Raw genomic sequence first — 11,940 nt, forward strand, 5'->3', positions numbered from 1 at the left:
CCTGCTTGGAATTGTGAAGCTTCATCCAGCTGTTGTTGTCTAGACACTGTAAAAGAATAATGAAAAGAATCCAACAAATGGACAAACATAAATATTTGCATTTAGATAAACTGCATAAAAACTGAATGTTCTACTCACATTTACTTTAAGCAATTATTATATTTCATGATACATTATTTTATAAAGGTGACAGAAATATATTTGTAATTAAAATAAAGTAATTAAAAGTAACAAATTTGCTGAGTTACGAAATATATATATATATTTTTTTTAATGTTGGAACTGTTTTACAGTGGATCTATGTTTTTATTGAATGGAAGATTATACAATAATGAAATATGATACCAAATGGTGAAATCTAATTTTTGCCACCAGTATGTGGTGTTGATGTGCTCTCATGTTTAGCACGAAGGTGTCTCAGCATTGCGGACGTGTTGTTATTAAAGGACAACTCCTGGGAACAATGCCGACATCGCACCTTTAAAAATACGACATTTAATTAGAATAACACTCGTTATGGTTTATGTAAAATAACACAATAAGATACATTATGTTTAGTACTTACCCTATTTCTGGATATCAAAATTTTCCTAATATTTTGGAGCACTTATTTGATGTAGAAGTTTCAATATGTAAATGCCTCTCTGCCACAGAAAAGGCGCTCAGGATTTTATTGTCCCTTAAATAGTCATTGAGATATGCGACCAGTCCCGTATTCATATAAGGAGGTGAGTGACGCAATATAAGAGCGCCCGATCAGGAAGCGTTTTATTGACGTTTTATCGAACGATATTTTGTTTTCTCCTTTTGAGTTAATGCGATCAATGAGGTAGGGAGGTTTTATGTTATACGTATAACTTATTAGATATGCTAGTGAGCTATATAACAGATAATATGCTAAGATAGCTAACGTTTTATTGAACGTTCGAGCTCATTTTCGCTTAACGGCATATAGCCTGTTGTAAAGTGTATTTTGTGTTTGTGCGATCTGTTTTAATAGTTGTTCTCTGTGAGAATGCTTTCTGTATTGCACTAAATCATGTTAGGATTCGTCTACTTTATTTATATACTTCTCACGGCATGTTTGACTATATCTGCTGAAAGGCACAACGTGGATGGCTGCTCCTTTTATTTTTATTAAAACAACCAGCCAAATTCATATCAATGAAAAATTAATCTGCCCAGTTATGCAGGTACATTAGCGTGCGCAGAGCAGTAAGCTTAGCTACCGTTTGTCACCACATCACACATGCCAAAAAGAAAACTGACTTAATACAATGTTTGCCTTTTACTTTTAATGCTTACGTTTTACATTTAAATACTATGTACAATTATGATGGTAGGCTACCCATAGCATTGTTTCCTTTTACATTTTACATTCCTTTTAATAGCTGAACTATTGTCTCACGACTAGCAGTAGTTCAATATGCTTCACCTCCTCTGATGCGACTGTTTGATTAATATTAATATCAATATCAATATCAACAAATGCCCTGTATATCCCAAAAGACAGATGCAGGTTATTTATTTATTTATATAAATAAATAACTTCTGTAGTTTAGGCATGACCCTGTAGTAAAATATCTCGCTGCCAGACACACTTCTAGAGGAGAGGAAGAAAGACAGAGAGCAGAGAAGAGATGACTGGAGAAGAGAGGAGAGGAGAGATGACTGGAGAAGAGAGGAGAGGAGAGATGACTAGAGAGCAGGGTGTGGAAAAGATATGACCGGAAAGCAGATTAGTATATAGCAGGAGAGGAGAAGACAAGTGGAGAGGTTAAAACTAGAAGAGAGCAGAGCAGTTGCCCCAAGTGTACTTGTAAGTAAACAAAAACATCAATTTCCTAAACATTGGTTAATGTCTGGACTTGTCTTCGTATAACAATGCATGGATTTCTGCTTATATGCATATCATTGCACTTTATTAGTCCCATAATAATAATAATAATGTATTATTATTATTATTTCATCCCATGAGTTAGTGAATTCCATGGCCCCTGGATAGATGTTCAGTTCAAGGCTATGGCCTTGAAATACACATGCAACCGAGAGAGGCTTTGAGGACACCACTTTACTACATTTTGTAATGACTAATACAACAGAAATAGATACCTTAAGCGAGGTAAATGTAGCACAGAAAAAGAAACGTGAGCGATTTCACTGAATGTCGAGATTGTGCGTGTAATATTCCCTATTTATGCCGGTAGCGTCATTGCATTCTGTCATTCTGTGCAATGTTGTTTTGATCTTCCGTCACTCTACACACTACTACTTACAATAAGATTTACCATAAGTGTCTGTGGTGCAACCGAATGTGTCGTTAATTTAAAACTAACTACTCTCATTATAAGGTGTAAGATGGACTTTACACCCTAATTTACAGTCGAACATCCATTCAGCTGGTGCAACTGGCTGCTGATCTCTGATCCAAGTGGGCCTAGGTGATTTTACATTTTATCACATGGTTTTCTCCAATATCACATGAGCTTCTATTCACATAGACCATATTACATACTACCCCAAGAAAAAAGGGGGCACAGCTAACTAACCATCCTCCGTTACCTGTTGCGTTTTATATCAGCTAAATTGCATTTTTATGAATAGACAGTCCATATTATGTGCCGCTACAAGCGGACGTATTTGTTCTTTACAGTGTTTTTTTTGTTTTGTTTTTTTTATTTGTTTGTTTGTTTGTTTTTTTTAATGAGACTAGCTAGGAAAGGATAGTGTAGTCTGATGAGTATTGATAAATATCTGATATGTCTGCTATATCATAGAGATGCGAATATAAGTACTTGCAACATTTTGATCAACTGAATTGTAGACGTCTGTATTCACAATGTCAGAGCGTGAATTCTGTTTCTAATTATGTAAATCATCTGGCTAGGTTACATAAAGGAGTGTCTCACTATCCCATTTCATTCCTTAGTACACAGACATATTTTGATGCCATCCAGCTGAAACTTTGCTAAGGCCACTGAACGAACATCAGTATGGATCAACTGTTATCAAATGTTTTATCGACAGGTAGGCTTACTCATGTTTACCCATGCTAAAGTTATTAAAATGGCTTTCACACTTTACCAAATGTACCATCTCTCAGAGCAAGCAGACCTGAGTGCAAAAAAAAAAAAAAAAAGCTCTTGTGTGAACTTCATTTCGAAGTCTGGTGTGCACCAAAATAAGCAGACAGAGGCCACCTCTGCAGGTGGGCCTCACTCCATTTCAAATCGAGTTCTGGTGTGGGCCGTTTAAAGTATGAGCACAGTATGAACCAAAGGCATCCAAACACAGGATGTGATGTCACAAGATGTGACATTAGACATTCCTTTGGGTAGGGCCAGTGTGATTCCAAGGCTGTTTCTCAGTCCTTCCCTGTATGTGTGTGTTATCTGCACATTTGTGTGTTTGAAGGGAAGTCAGCCTCATATACAGCCCTTTTATAAATGATTCAGGTTTGTTACATGTATATCTTTATGCGGATTCTGTTTCTATGGGATCTTGCGTGGTGTACCTGAAAGGGAAAATGTTAAAGAAAACCAAACTGAATTTTCCTCATCATTCCACAGGTGTTGTCTTTGTATTTAACAGGTGAGAAATTGTGAAATTTGAAATGTTTAGTTTTGTAGCATCTTTCCCTTTTCAGGCTAATTCTATGATTCTGATTGGCTTCTCGTTGTGGTGGTATATTAAACAAATGACCTGGTGCACTTGCGTTAACACTCCCACTAATGAAACCTTCATGACTGTGTTGTCACATGTGCTTTCACCTTCTCACCAAATGTTAGGCCTTGTGACATACTAAAATTCAAAAGGGTGTTTAGGGTGTTTTTTATGCTAGTCATCACTGATGTCTTTCACTGTACACTTAAATTTTGAATAAAGTAAACTTTTTCCGTTAATGTTTGTTAACTAGACCTATGTAGTACTTTTTATTTTTAGGTGGAAAGCTTCTCACAGTTGTCAGCTTCACTACAAAGACATTGCGAGTGCAGTTGTGGAGTCTTAAGTGAATTGTTGTGTGACAACTCTTCCAATGAAGGCCAAAATGTTTACCTTACAGCCCTCAACACCTTTCCTATGTTTTTTCAGACCCAAAGGCAATTTCTTCCCAGTGGTTCTTCCTACTCTTCATAGGCCTGCCAGTCAGTGAGTATCAGATTATATCAATATACATATTCAAGGCCTTCTCACTGTATCTTTAGAAACCATGGTTCATGTAAAAATATGATGGCTATTAATTTGTATACCTCTAGCAATTATAGAAGTAATACTCAACTAATATATACACACGCACACTCCTAGTAAAATAATAGATTTCAGGTCCCACAATATCCCATATGGCCAGATAAAGCTCTGGTGAAGTCCCATGAGGGCAAAGAGATTTCCCATTTTCTAGTGAGCAGACAACTAAATACCGAAGTTTCTCTTCTACATCCCCAACCATTCTATTTCTTCTGCAATTGCCCAGGGTTATCGTCTGCTTCTGACTTCAGTATTACAACAGCACAACTCTATGAGCCTGCTTCTCTTCCCTGCTACCACCAGTGCTCTGGGGAACTCAAGTGGCTGACTTCAAGAGAGCAGACTGTTGTAGCCACGTGTGACCAACACAACCGATGCAGGGCTAAGGAAGGTTTTGAGATGTCCTACGAGCAGTTCCGAAAGGGAAATCTCAGCATGACAGTCACTTCAGCTGATCACAGTAAAAAATGCTGGTACATCGCTGCCTGCAACGGACAGAAAGTCTGCGACTGTAGCCTTTTAATTCAGCGTGAGTAGTTTTTTTTTTTTTTCCATTGCTTTTTTATATGTATATATATTACATATGTGTTACATAAATATTACATATTTACATGTGTGTGTGTAAATGCAGCTGACTTTGTTCGCTGGTTCATTAAAGGAAGGGAATATGTCTGTGCCTATGTCTAATATGTCTCCCATACCCTTTGCAGCTGTTCATTCTTCCATCGTGTTCATAAGTGGCCAGACTCTTTCCCTAGACCTTCACACCATGCTTCCATTAAATGTGAAGTTTGAAGGAGAAGACAGTTCTGGGAATTGCACGTTAAATGGCCGGTATTTGGAGTGCACAGCTAAATACAAAGGTCGGGTCAACATCATTAATAACCTCCTGGTGCTGACTGCTCTGACCCCATCAGACACTGGATTTTGTATCGTGCGAGAACTTGAGACTGGAGACTTGGTGGCCAACATCACAATCACAGTCATGGGTAAGAAACTTTGCAGACATTACTAATTGGGCCTCCCTCTGTGTGAGATACATTTGTGTCGTTTGTACACTAATTAGTATACATTAAACTGTGGATATTTTATGGCCAAAAGTATGTGGACACGTAGCTGATATTCACACATGTAATTTTGACTGCCTGTGGGGTTGAAGGTCAGTGGAGTTTCTCCTTGGAAATTTCTTTAAATCATATCTTTATCGACCTTAATTTGTGTATAGGGGCACAGTAATTCTAAAATAGGAAAGGGCCTTCCCTAAACTGTTCTCACCAAGATGGATTCATATAATTGTCTAAAATCTCTGTATGCTGTTGTATTAACTTTACCCACTGGATCAATTGGGACTAGCCCAGACCCCAAAACACACTCCCAGACTCCCGGGGGTGGGGTGGCAGCAGGCGCAGGTGCAGGTACATATACATAAAACTACTTGAAACAAATGTATTTATTAGTTAACAGGACCAGTACCAATTGCCTTCGGAGCCTAATTGGCCATATAATCTTATTTCTTTCCATTCCACTGTTCCTTACAAATAAAATGTATTTTATAATGTTAAAAATATGGTCGTTTAATAAATGAAAATCAGTTGCTATAAAAATCCACTAGACACTTTTCAGTACTTTTGATGTACCCAGGTATACCTTCCTGAAGATCAGTCTGTTTTAGACCTGGGTTTGAGTCCTGGGTATGGTGGCTGCCTTCAGACTTCGTTATACATGGTGTCAGAAGTGGGATGGCAGTGATGCCATCGGGAGCGTGCCCAAGGTTGATGAGCCCACCCCTGCTGTGAGGGGATGGTGTAGCCCGGTGTAAGGACCCCTGATGGAAAGGGCAGATGTGTGCGGAGAGACATGTGGACAGTGTCACGCACAGCGGACACTCCCCGGAGGTGAAGGCAGCGTGACAGGGACCGTCCCCTCCGAAGGGGAGGATGGGGTGATGGAGACTGTCACTTAGGAAGGTTAAATGGGTGCAGTTGTCAGAACTCATTTTTAACTCCTGTCAGACCTTCGTTCGAGTACCGGGTAGGGTCGCTGCCTTCAGCCTTTTGTTACATGTGTGAGTGTAAGGAGACTAAATTACGTAAAATTATTTTTACGTCCATGCTGTATGCAGACAATGGCATCTCTGTCATCTGTGTTTGAGCATTTTAGGTCTTGTTAAGGTTCCATGGAAAAGGTCATATAGAAAGTAAACTTAATGTATCCTCTCTGGCCTTATGGTAATGTGAAGCAGCTACAGACGCATACTGAAAAGCAGCCTGACCAGTAGTGTGTGCACATGGTCAACCAATTCTGGCGCATGAGAAGGTGGGCAAGAGAATAATATACACAATGTAACTGAGGCACTTTTCTCAGATGTGAGAAACCTCCCATCAGAGATTTTCCTAAACAGAAGCCTTTTGAAATATATCTATTGAATATCTATACCTTTTGAAATTCAGTTCGCATAATGCATAATGCAATTCTGCCCTTGACTTGCTCACTGGGAGCTTGGACTCAGACATTTGTAAAGCTCCTTTGTGCCAACAGCTGTTGTAAAAATGCTGTATAAATACATTTGACTTTGACATTTTTCTGATGATCAGACATGCCATGTTTATGTCATAAGTACTTATGAAGTAGTCACTGATTGAATGCAGACCTGTTATTTAAATAAAAACATAATACACTGTAAGAAAATGATGCTTATCCATGACAAGTCATTTGTTATTTAAAGTACTCAGAATCTTAGCGCTGACCCAAGTTTTCTGTTTAACTTTTGCATGATTTATAACCTACTTGCAAATTCTGTGTTTATCATATTTACATTAGTGAAAAACAACAAGAAATTGAATGAGGACACACTTGTCTCACAGCTTGAGGTCAAGACATTTGACATCATGCGTATCTCCACAGCTGCTTTTAATGGTAGGAACTAATACAGTATTTGACTTTCCTGGGATTTTAATGGTCTTGCAATAAGGGGTACCTAGTCTGGCCAGTACTTTAAATGCCACACGCCCCAATCCCCATGCCCCCCAGTTCTCATAGTTTACACTGTTCAAACTGAGCACCAAGCCCCTTTCGTCTGTGATGGTGGTACACTGGCTTGCAATGGTGGGTGCTTGAAGCGTCAAGGGTTAAATACAAAAACTAAAAATGTCTTCCTAACTAAAAAGGTTGCCCCTTCTCTGTGGTTCCTGTAGCAATGCCCCACCATGTATTCTTTTGTTTTGGTTTCTTGTCTCACCATGTTCTTTCTGGTTGTTTTGGTTCTGTGCCCTGCCTTCACCACGCCTCTCACTTGTTCTGCTGTTGTTGTGTAATCGGGCCCAGGTGTCTCCTAAGAAATCTCCAGTGAAATCTGCTGTATTTAAACCCTGTGGTTTCCCTGTCTTGAGACTATTCATTGTTTGATGTTTCGCATGCTCAAGTTCTTTTTGTTATGCATTCTGCTCGTTTCTGTGACTGATTCCTCTGGCTTTTTGACCCTGGACCGTCCCTATGATGACCACTCTGGATTTGCCCTTAGCAAATATCATTCCTTTAAGCACTTGTGTAATTTTAATTTCCTTTTTTTTTCCTCTGGAGAGCAGTCATAGTTTACACTGCTCAAATTGAGCATAAAGTCCCTTTCGGCTGTGATGGTGGTATGCTGGCTTGCATGTTGGAGGTTTTAGCTTTGCATTAGTATTATTGGCAGTGGAACTAGGACACTAAACTGCAGAATACCAGGTTTCTTTTCTGAGTAATGTTTTTCATGCCATTTTGCAACCATGCTGTTGATGTGGTATTTATATGGTGTTGAACCTTTTAATGAGTCAGAATCTTTTTGGCTCATCCTTATTTTTATCTATTCCAGTCCTTCTGCTCTTGCTGTTGATCAGATGTCTGCATCCTGAGTGTGGCTTCTGTATTTCTCCATTTAAACTCTTCAGTGAAATAGTGGTACTTTTACTCATTTTAACTTGTTTGGTTTCTTCGGCCTGCTATTTGTGGCTTGGAAAGTGCTGTTGTCATAGCACAAATGTCAGCATAATCACTTGTGTTTCTAGCATGAGCTCATCTTCATAATCTACTTACTTCTTTTGTATTTTTTCATTTTCTATGTGCCTGATTTTGTGATGCCTAGTTGCTGTGCAGTGGTTATAACTGGTGGTCACCTTAATCTTAACTTCAGTTAATTTTCATTTCAGTTTATGCTTTTTACATAAACCCACATTCAAAAAGATGACTTCTAGCTGCTAGTCTTGTCATGATACTAAAATGTTACTTTGATACAGTACTTTGAAATGTATTGCCATCAATACCACTCTTAGTACCAAAAGCAGATTAAAAAAAAATCTTTTAGGTGAACATGTCCAAATAAACATAATTTTTCTCTTGACTTCATTCTTGTTCAAAAACATACACTTTGATGTTCAAAATTCTAATAATTAAAAGAGTGGTATGGTAATTTTACATAACCCTAATGGGGACATTTCAAATAATGCCCAACTATCAGCCTTATATGGACTTATGCATATTAACCTTTACGCATATTAACTTTTATGTATGACCACTCTTTTATAATTTTGTGGCTACTCTTTTATAATGTTGACTAATAATGATTAGCCTGTGTTGGTCAATTGGAAGTGCATTTGATGTGAATAGTATCTGTGGGAGATGAGTATTGTATATTATTGTAACGTCAGAATATTCAGTATCGACATACACCAACACTTATTGCTGTCACCTTCACAGCTCTCTTGTGTGTGCACGGTTAAGAGAGCATTTAGCACATAGTGCAGTTTGAAAAACTTGCTAGCACAATTTGCTAGCCATCATCCAACTCTTCATCAACAGTCAGTTTCTGACCACAGCACTGCCATTGGCTGGACATTTGTTTCTGAGATGGACCACTCTCAACCCAGTAGTAGCAATGACAATAAACCCAAGCAGTGCTGCTCTACCTGAAACTCAAATCAGTAATACACTCTCTATAGTGCCCGTATCAAGGTACTGTATTGAGAATGGTGTACCACCCAAATAACATCCAGTCAGCAGTCAGTATTCTAAGTGGATAAGACTTAAGCTGACACTCAGTGCGTGGCTTGCAGTGTAAATAAGATATAGGGCCTTTTTAAAATCACTGGTAAAGTGCTGCATCATTTATTAGTGTAAGTGCTTTTTGAATTAAATTGTCTTTGACAACTTTGTGTTTTTTTGATGATAAATATACCAGTACATGGAACTGATTACTTTGAAAATATTATAAAACTTGTCATAATAAATATCCCAGTATGCATATATAGTTGAATTTGTAATATCCAAATACAAATATTATACTTTCTGTGTATTTCTAGAGTTTCCTAACAAATTAGAATGGCTTTTTGATGATTTCATACCACTTTGATTAAACTTTGATTTGGCAAAGAAAAAATTCAGTTCAAATTAGAATGTCTGTAAACACATTAATTGGCTCTCACTATGTACAGTGCATTAGAAAATTTTGTGTATTCCTAACTCTTTGCTTTTTTTTTTTGCAGATGCATTGAGGAGTGAGGCCTGGAGAGAAGGATATAAACAGGCGATTAAGTCACTGTTACCTGCTGCCTTTTTGTTTGCCATTTTGACTGGCTTTTTGCTTGCAGTGCTAGTGAAACGTGTTCGGTGTGAGTTCTGAACAGAAAGGGTCATATAGATGATTTGCAGTATTTTGTAAATAAGCATGTGCAGACTGTGCAGCTGTATCACTTTCCTTTGCATCTATGCTTACTGGACACTTTATTAGCTTTACCTTTTCTTATAATTGCAGGTTTACTTAAACTGTTCTTGTAGATATAGGTTTATTAGGTTTAACTGTTCTTGTAGATATAGGTTTATTAGGTTTAACTGTTCTTATAGATATAGGTTTATTAGGTTTAACTGTTCTTATAGATATAGGTTTATTAGGTTTAACTGTTCTTCTAGATATAGGTTTATTAGGTTTAACTGTTCTTGTAGATATAGGTTTATTAGGTTTAACTGTTCTTCTAGATATAGGTTTATTAGGTTTAACTGTTCTTGTAGATATAGGTTTATTAGGTTTAACTGTTCTTCTAGATATAGGTTTATTAGGTTTAACTGTTCTTCTAGATATAGGTTTAGTAAGTTTTACGTTTTCTTATAGATTTAGCAACTCTGAGCCCCATAGATAAGCAAAAAAGCTCCTGTGGCCCACAAAAACATTAAACTATTCTGATCATTTAAAATTTGATCACCTTTAACACAATAAACACATAAACACTAAAAAAGAAAATTCACTGAGATACTGCACTCAGAGAGACGGTTGCCCAACGGTTACTGCGCCCTATTTCACAGCCGCCCTCTATTCTGTTCATCACTGCCTCGGTTTTAGACCAAATCATTACTTTCTTCATTCAAAACTTGTACTGCATGTGCTTGAGCCTTAAAGACACAACTCCCAGAATGCAGAACTTCAGTTAGTAGCAAAGATACACAACACCCCAGCTCACCAAACTGCAATGTTGGTGAGATCTAACATATAAACATATGCACATATGCAGCTCGAAGTGGTTTTACAGTTCTTTACAATTGTACAGTATTTATTTTTTAATAAACAATGTTTAATTTATATAGTGCCTTTCTTATACTCAGGGTCACTTTTCAACAGTAAGTGAGGAGGAGGGGAAAATATTAGAGACTAAAGAAATTAGTAAGATAATAAATAAAATAACTTTAGTCATAGAAGTTTACTGTAATTCCGCATTGTAGCCAAAGCTGACGTCTTTTTATTATTTAGCTAGCTTCCCTGAGTAAGCTGTCCTCATTATGTAGCGGCAGCATGGCATCTATAACAAGTACACATATAGCACAAATGCACACATAAGATGAAACAGACACATACTTCAGGTGCCAAGCTTAGAGCTTGACTTTATCTATGGACATGAGATTTGAGAGCCATGATGCTGTACTGTAATCCACTTGCACTTTGACCTTTTACCTCCAGTGATGTGAAGTATTGTTTCCTTGTGATAACCTATTTTAATTTACTTTTTCTATTGCCAATTGATTGTATTTTTTCACTTCAAAATAAAGTTGAAAATAAATTCAGTTGGAGACTTGCTTTTGCCTCCTCCTTTTTCCCTGCAAATTTTTCGCCCGTGACACTTGAGATAGACCTGCTGTTTTTTGAATATACAAATTCATCAAAGTTCTCTGAAAGAACATTTCATTCAAGCAGCAATCAGGAATAATGTAACCAAGCAATATTTGTAAAAGTGATTATTAACTTTACATTTATTTCTATTAAGTGCAGCTCACATGAGTTGAGGAATCAGATTTCTATTTATTCCCTGAATCAACAAGTCCCCTACATGGAGGCAGCCGTTTTTAAAGTAGATTTAGTACAGAATCTCACTTGGCCACCAGGTGTCAGTATAATGGCTGTTTCACGATGTGAAAAATCAGCACTGTAATATTTCTCGTTTAATTAAAAATCTGTGTAAACACATTAATCAGCATAGTAATATTACACTATATAACTAAATTATTGCTTAAATTTATTTTATCTTGTCTTTGAAGTTCTGTAGCCTTGTGTTCTGACTTATATGACCATGTTCCTGTGTGCATCACAGAATCTAAAATCTGTTCCTGTTCAAACATTTAGGAATGTTTTAGGAATCCCCTTGGATAATCAGCCCACGTCCAGATCAGGATATATCT

The 11,940-nt window shown here is 37.4% G+C and overlaps 1 protein-coding gene across 14 annotated transcripts; it reads left to right on the top strand.

Moving 5' to 3' along the window:
• Positions 1 to 743: 743 nt before the first annotated feature.
• Positions 744 to 11,328, top strand: LOC113576943 (uncharacterized). Of its 14 annotated transcripts, none has more exons than XM_081713122.1 (9): positions 747 to 829; positions 1,596 to 2,441; positions 2,930 to 3,027; positions 3,570 to 3,591; positions 4,093 to 4,149; positions 4,472 to 4,774; positions 4,956 to 5,234; positions 7,066 to 7,161; positions 9,762 to 11,328. In XM_081713122.1, the coding sequence occupies exons 3-9, from the start codon at positions 3,013 to 3,015 to the stop codon at positions 9,896 to 9,898; spliced, it is 909 nt and encodes a 302-aa protein (XP_081569248.1). In that variant the 5' UTR covers positions 747 to 829; positions 1,596 to 2,441; positions 2,930 to 3,012; the 3' UTR covers positions 9,899 to 11,328. The 14 variants fall into 14 exon arrangements, with proteins under 14 accessions (XP_081569253.1, XP_026865132.3, XP_081569248.1 ...); XM_027009323.3 differs by having other exon boundaries at positions 756 to 829; positions 2,352 to 2,441; XM_081713150.1 differs by having other exon boundaries at positions 813 to 829; positions 2,384 to 2,441.
• The last annotated feature ends 612 nt before the right edge of the window (positions 11,329 to 11,940 follow it).

The sequence above is a fragment of the Electrophorus electricus genome, chromosome 1 (genome assembly GCF_041902795.1).
Source record: "Electrophorus electricus isolate QZ-2024a chromosome 1, ASM4190279v1, whole genome shotgun sequence".
Classification (NCBI taxonomy): Eukaryota; Metazoa; Chordata; class Actinopteri; order Gymnotiformes; family Gymnotidae; genus Electrophorus; species Electrophorus electricus.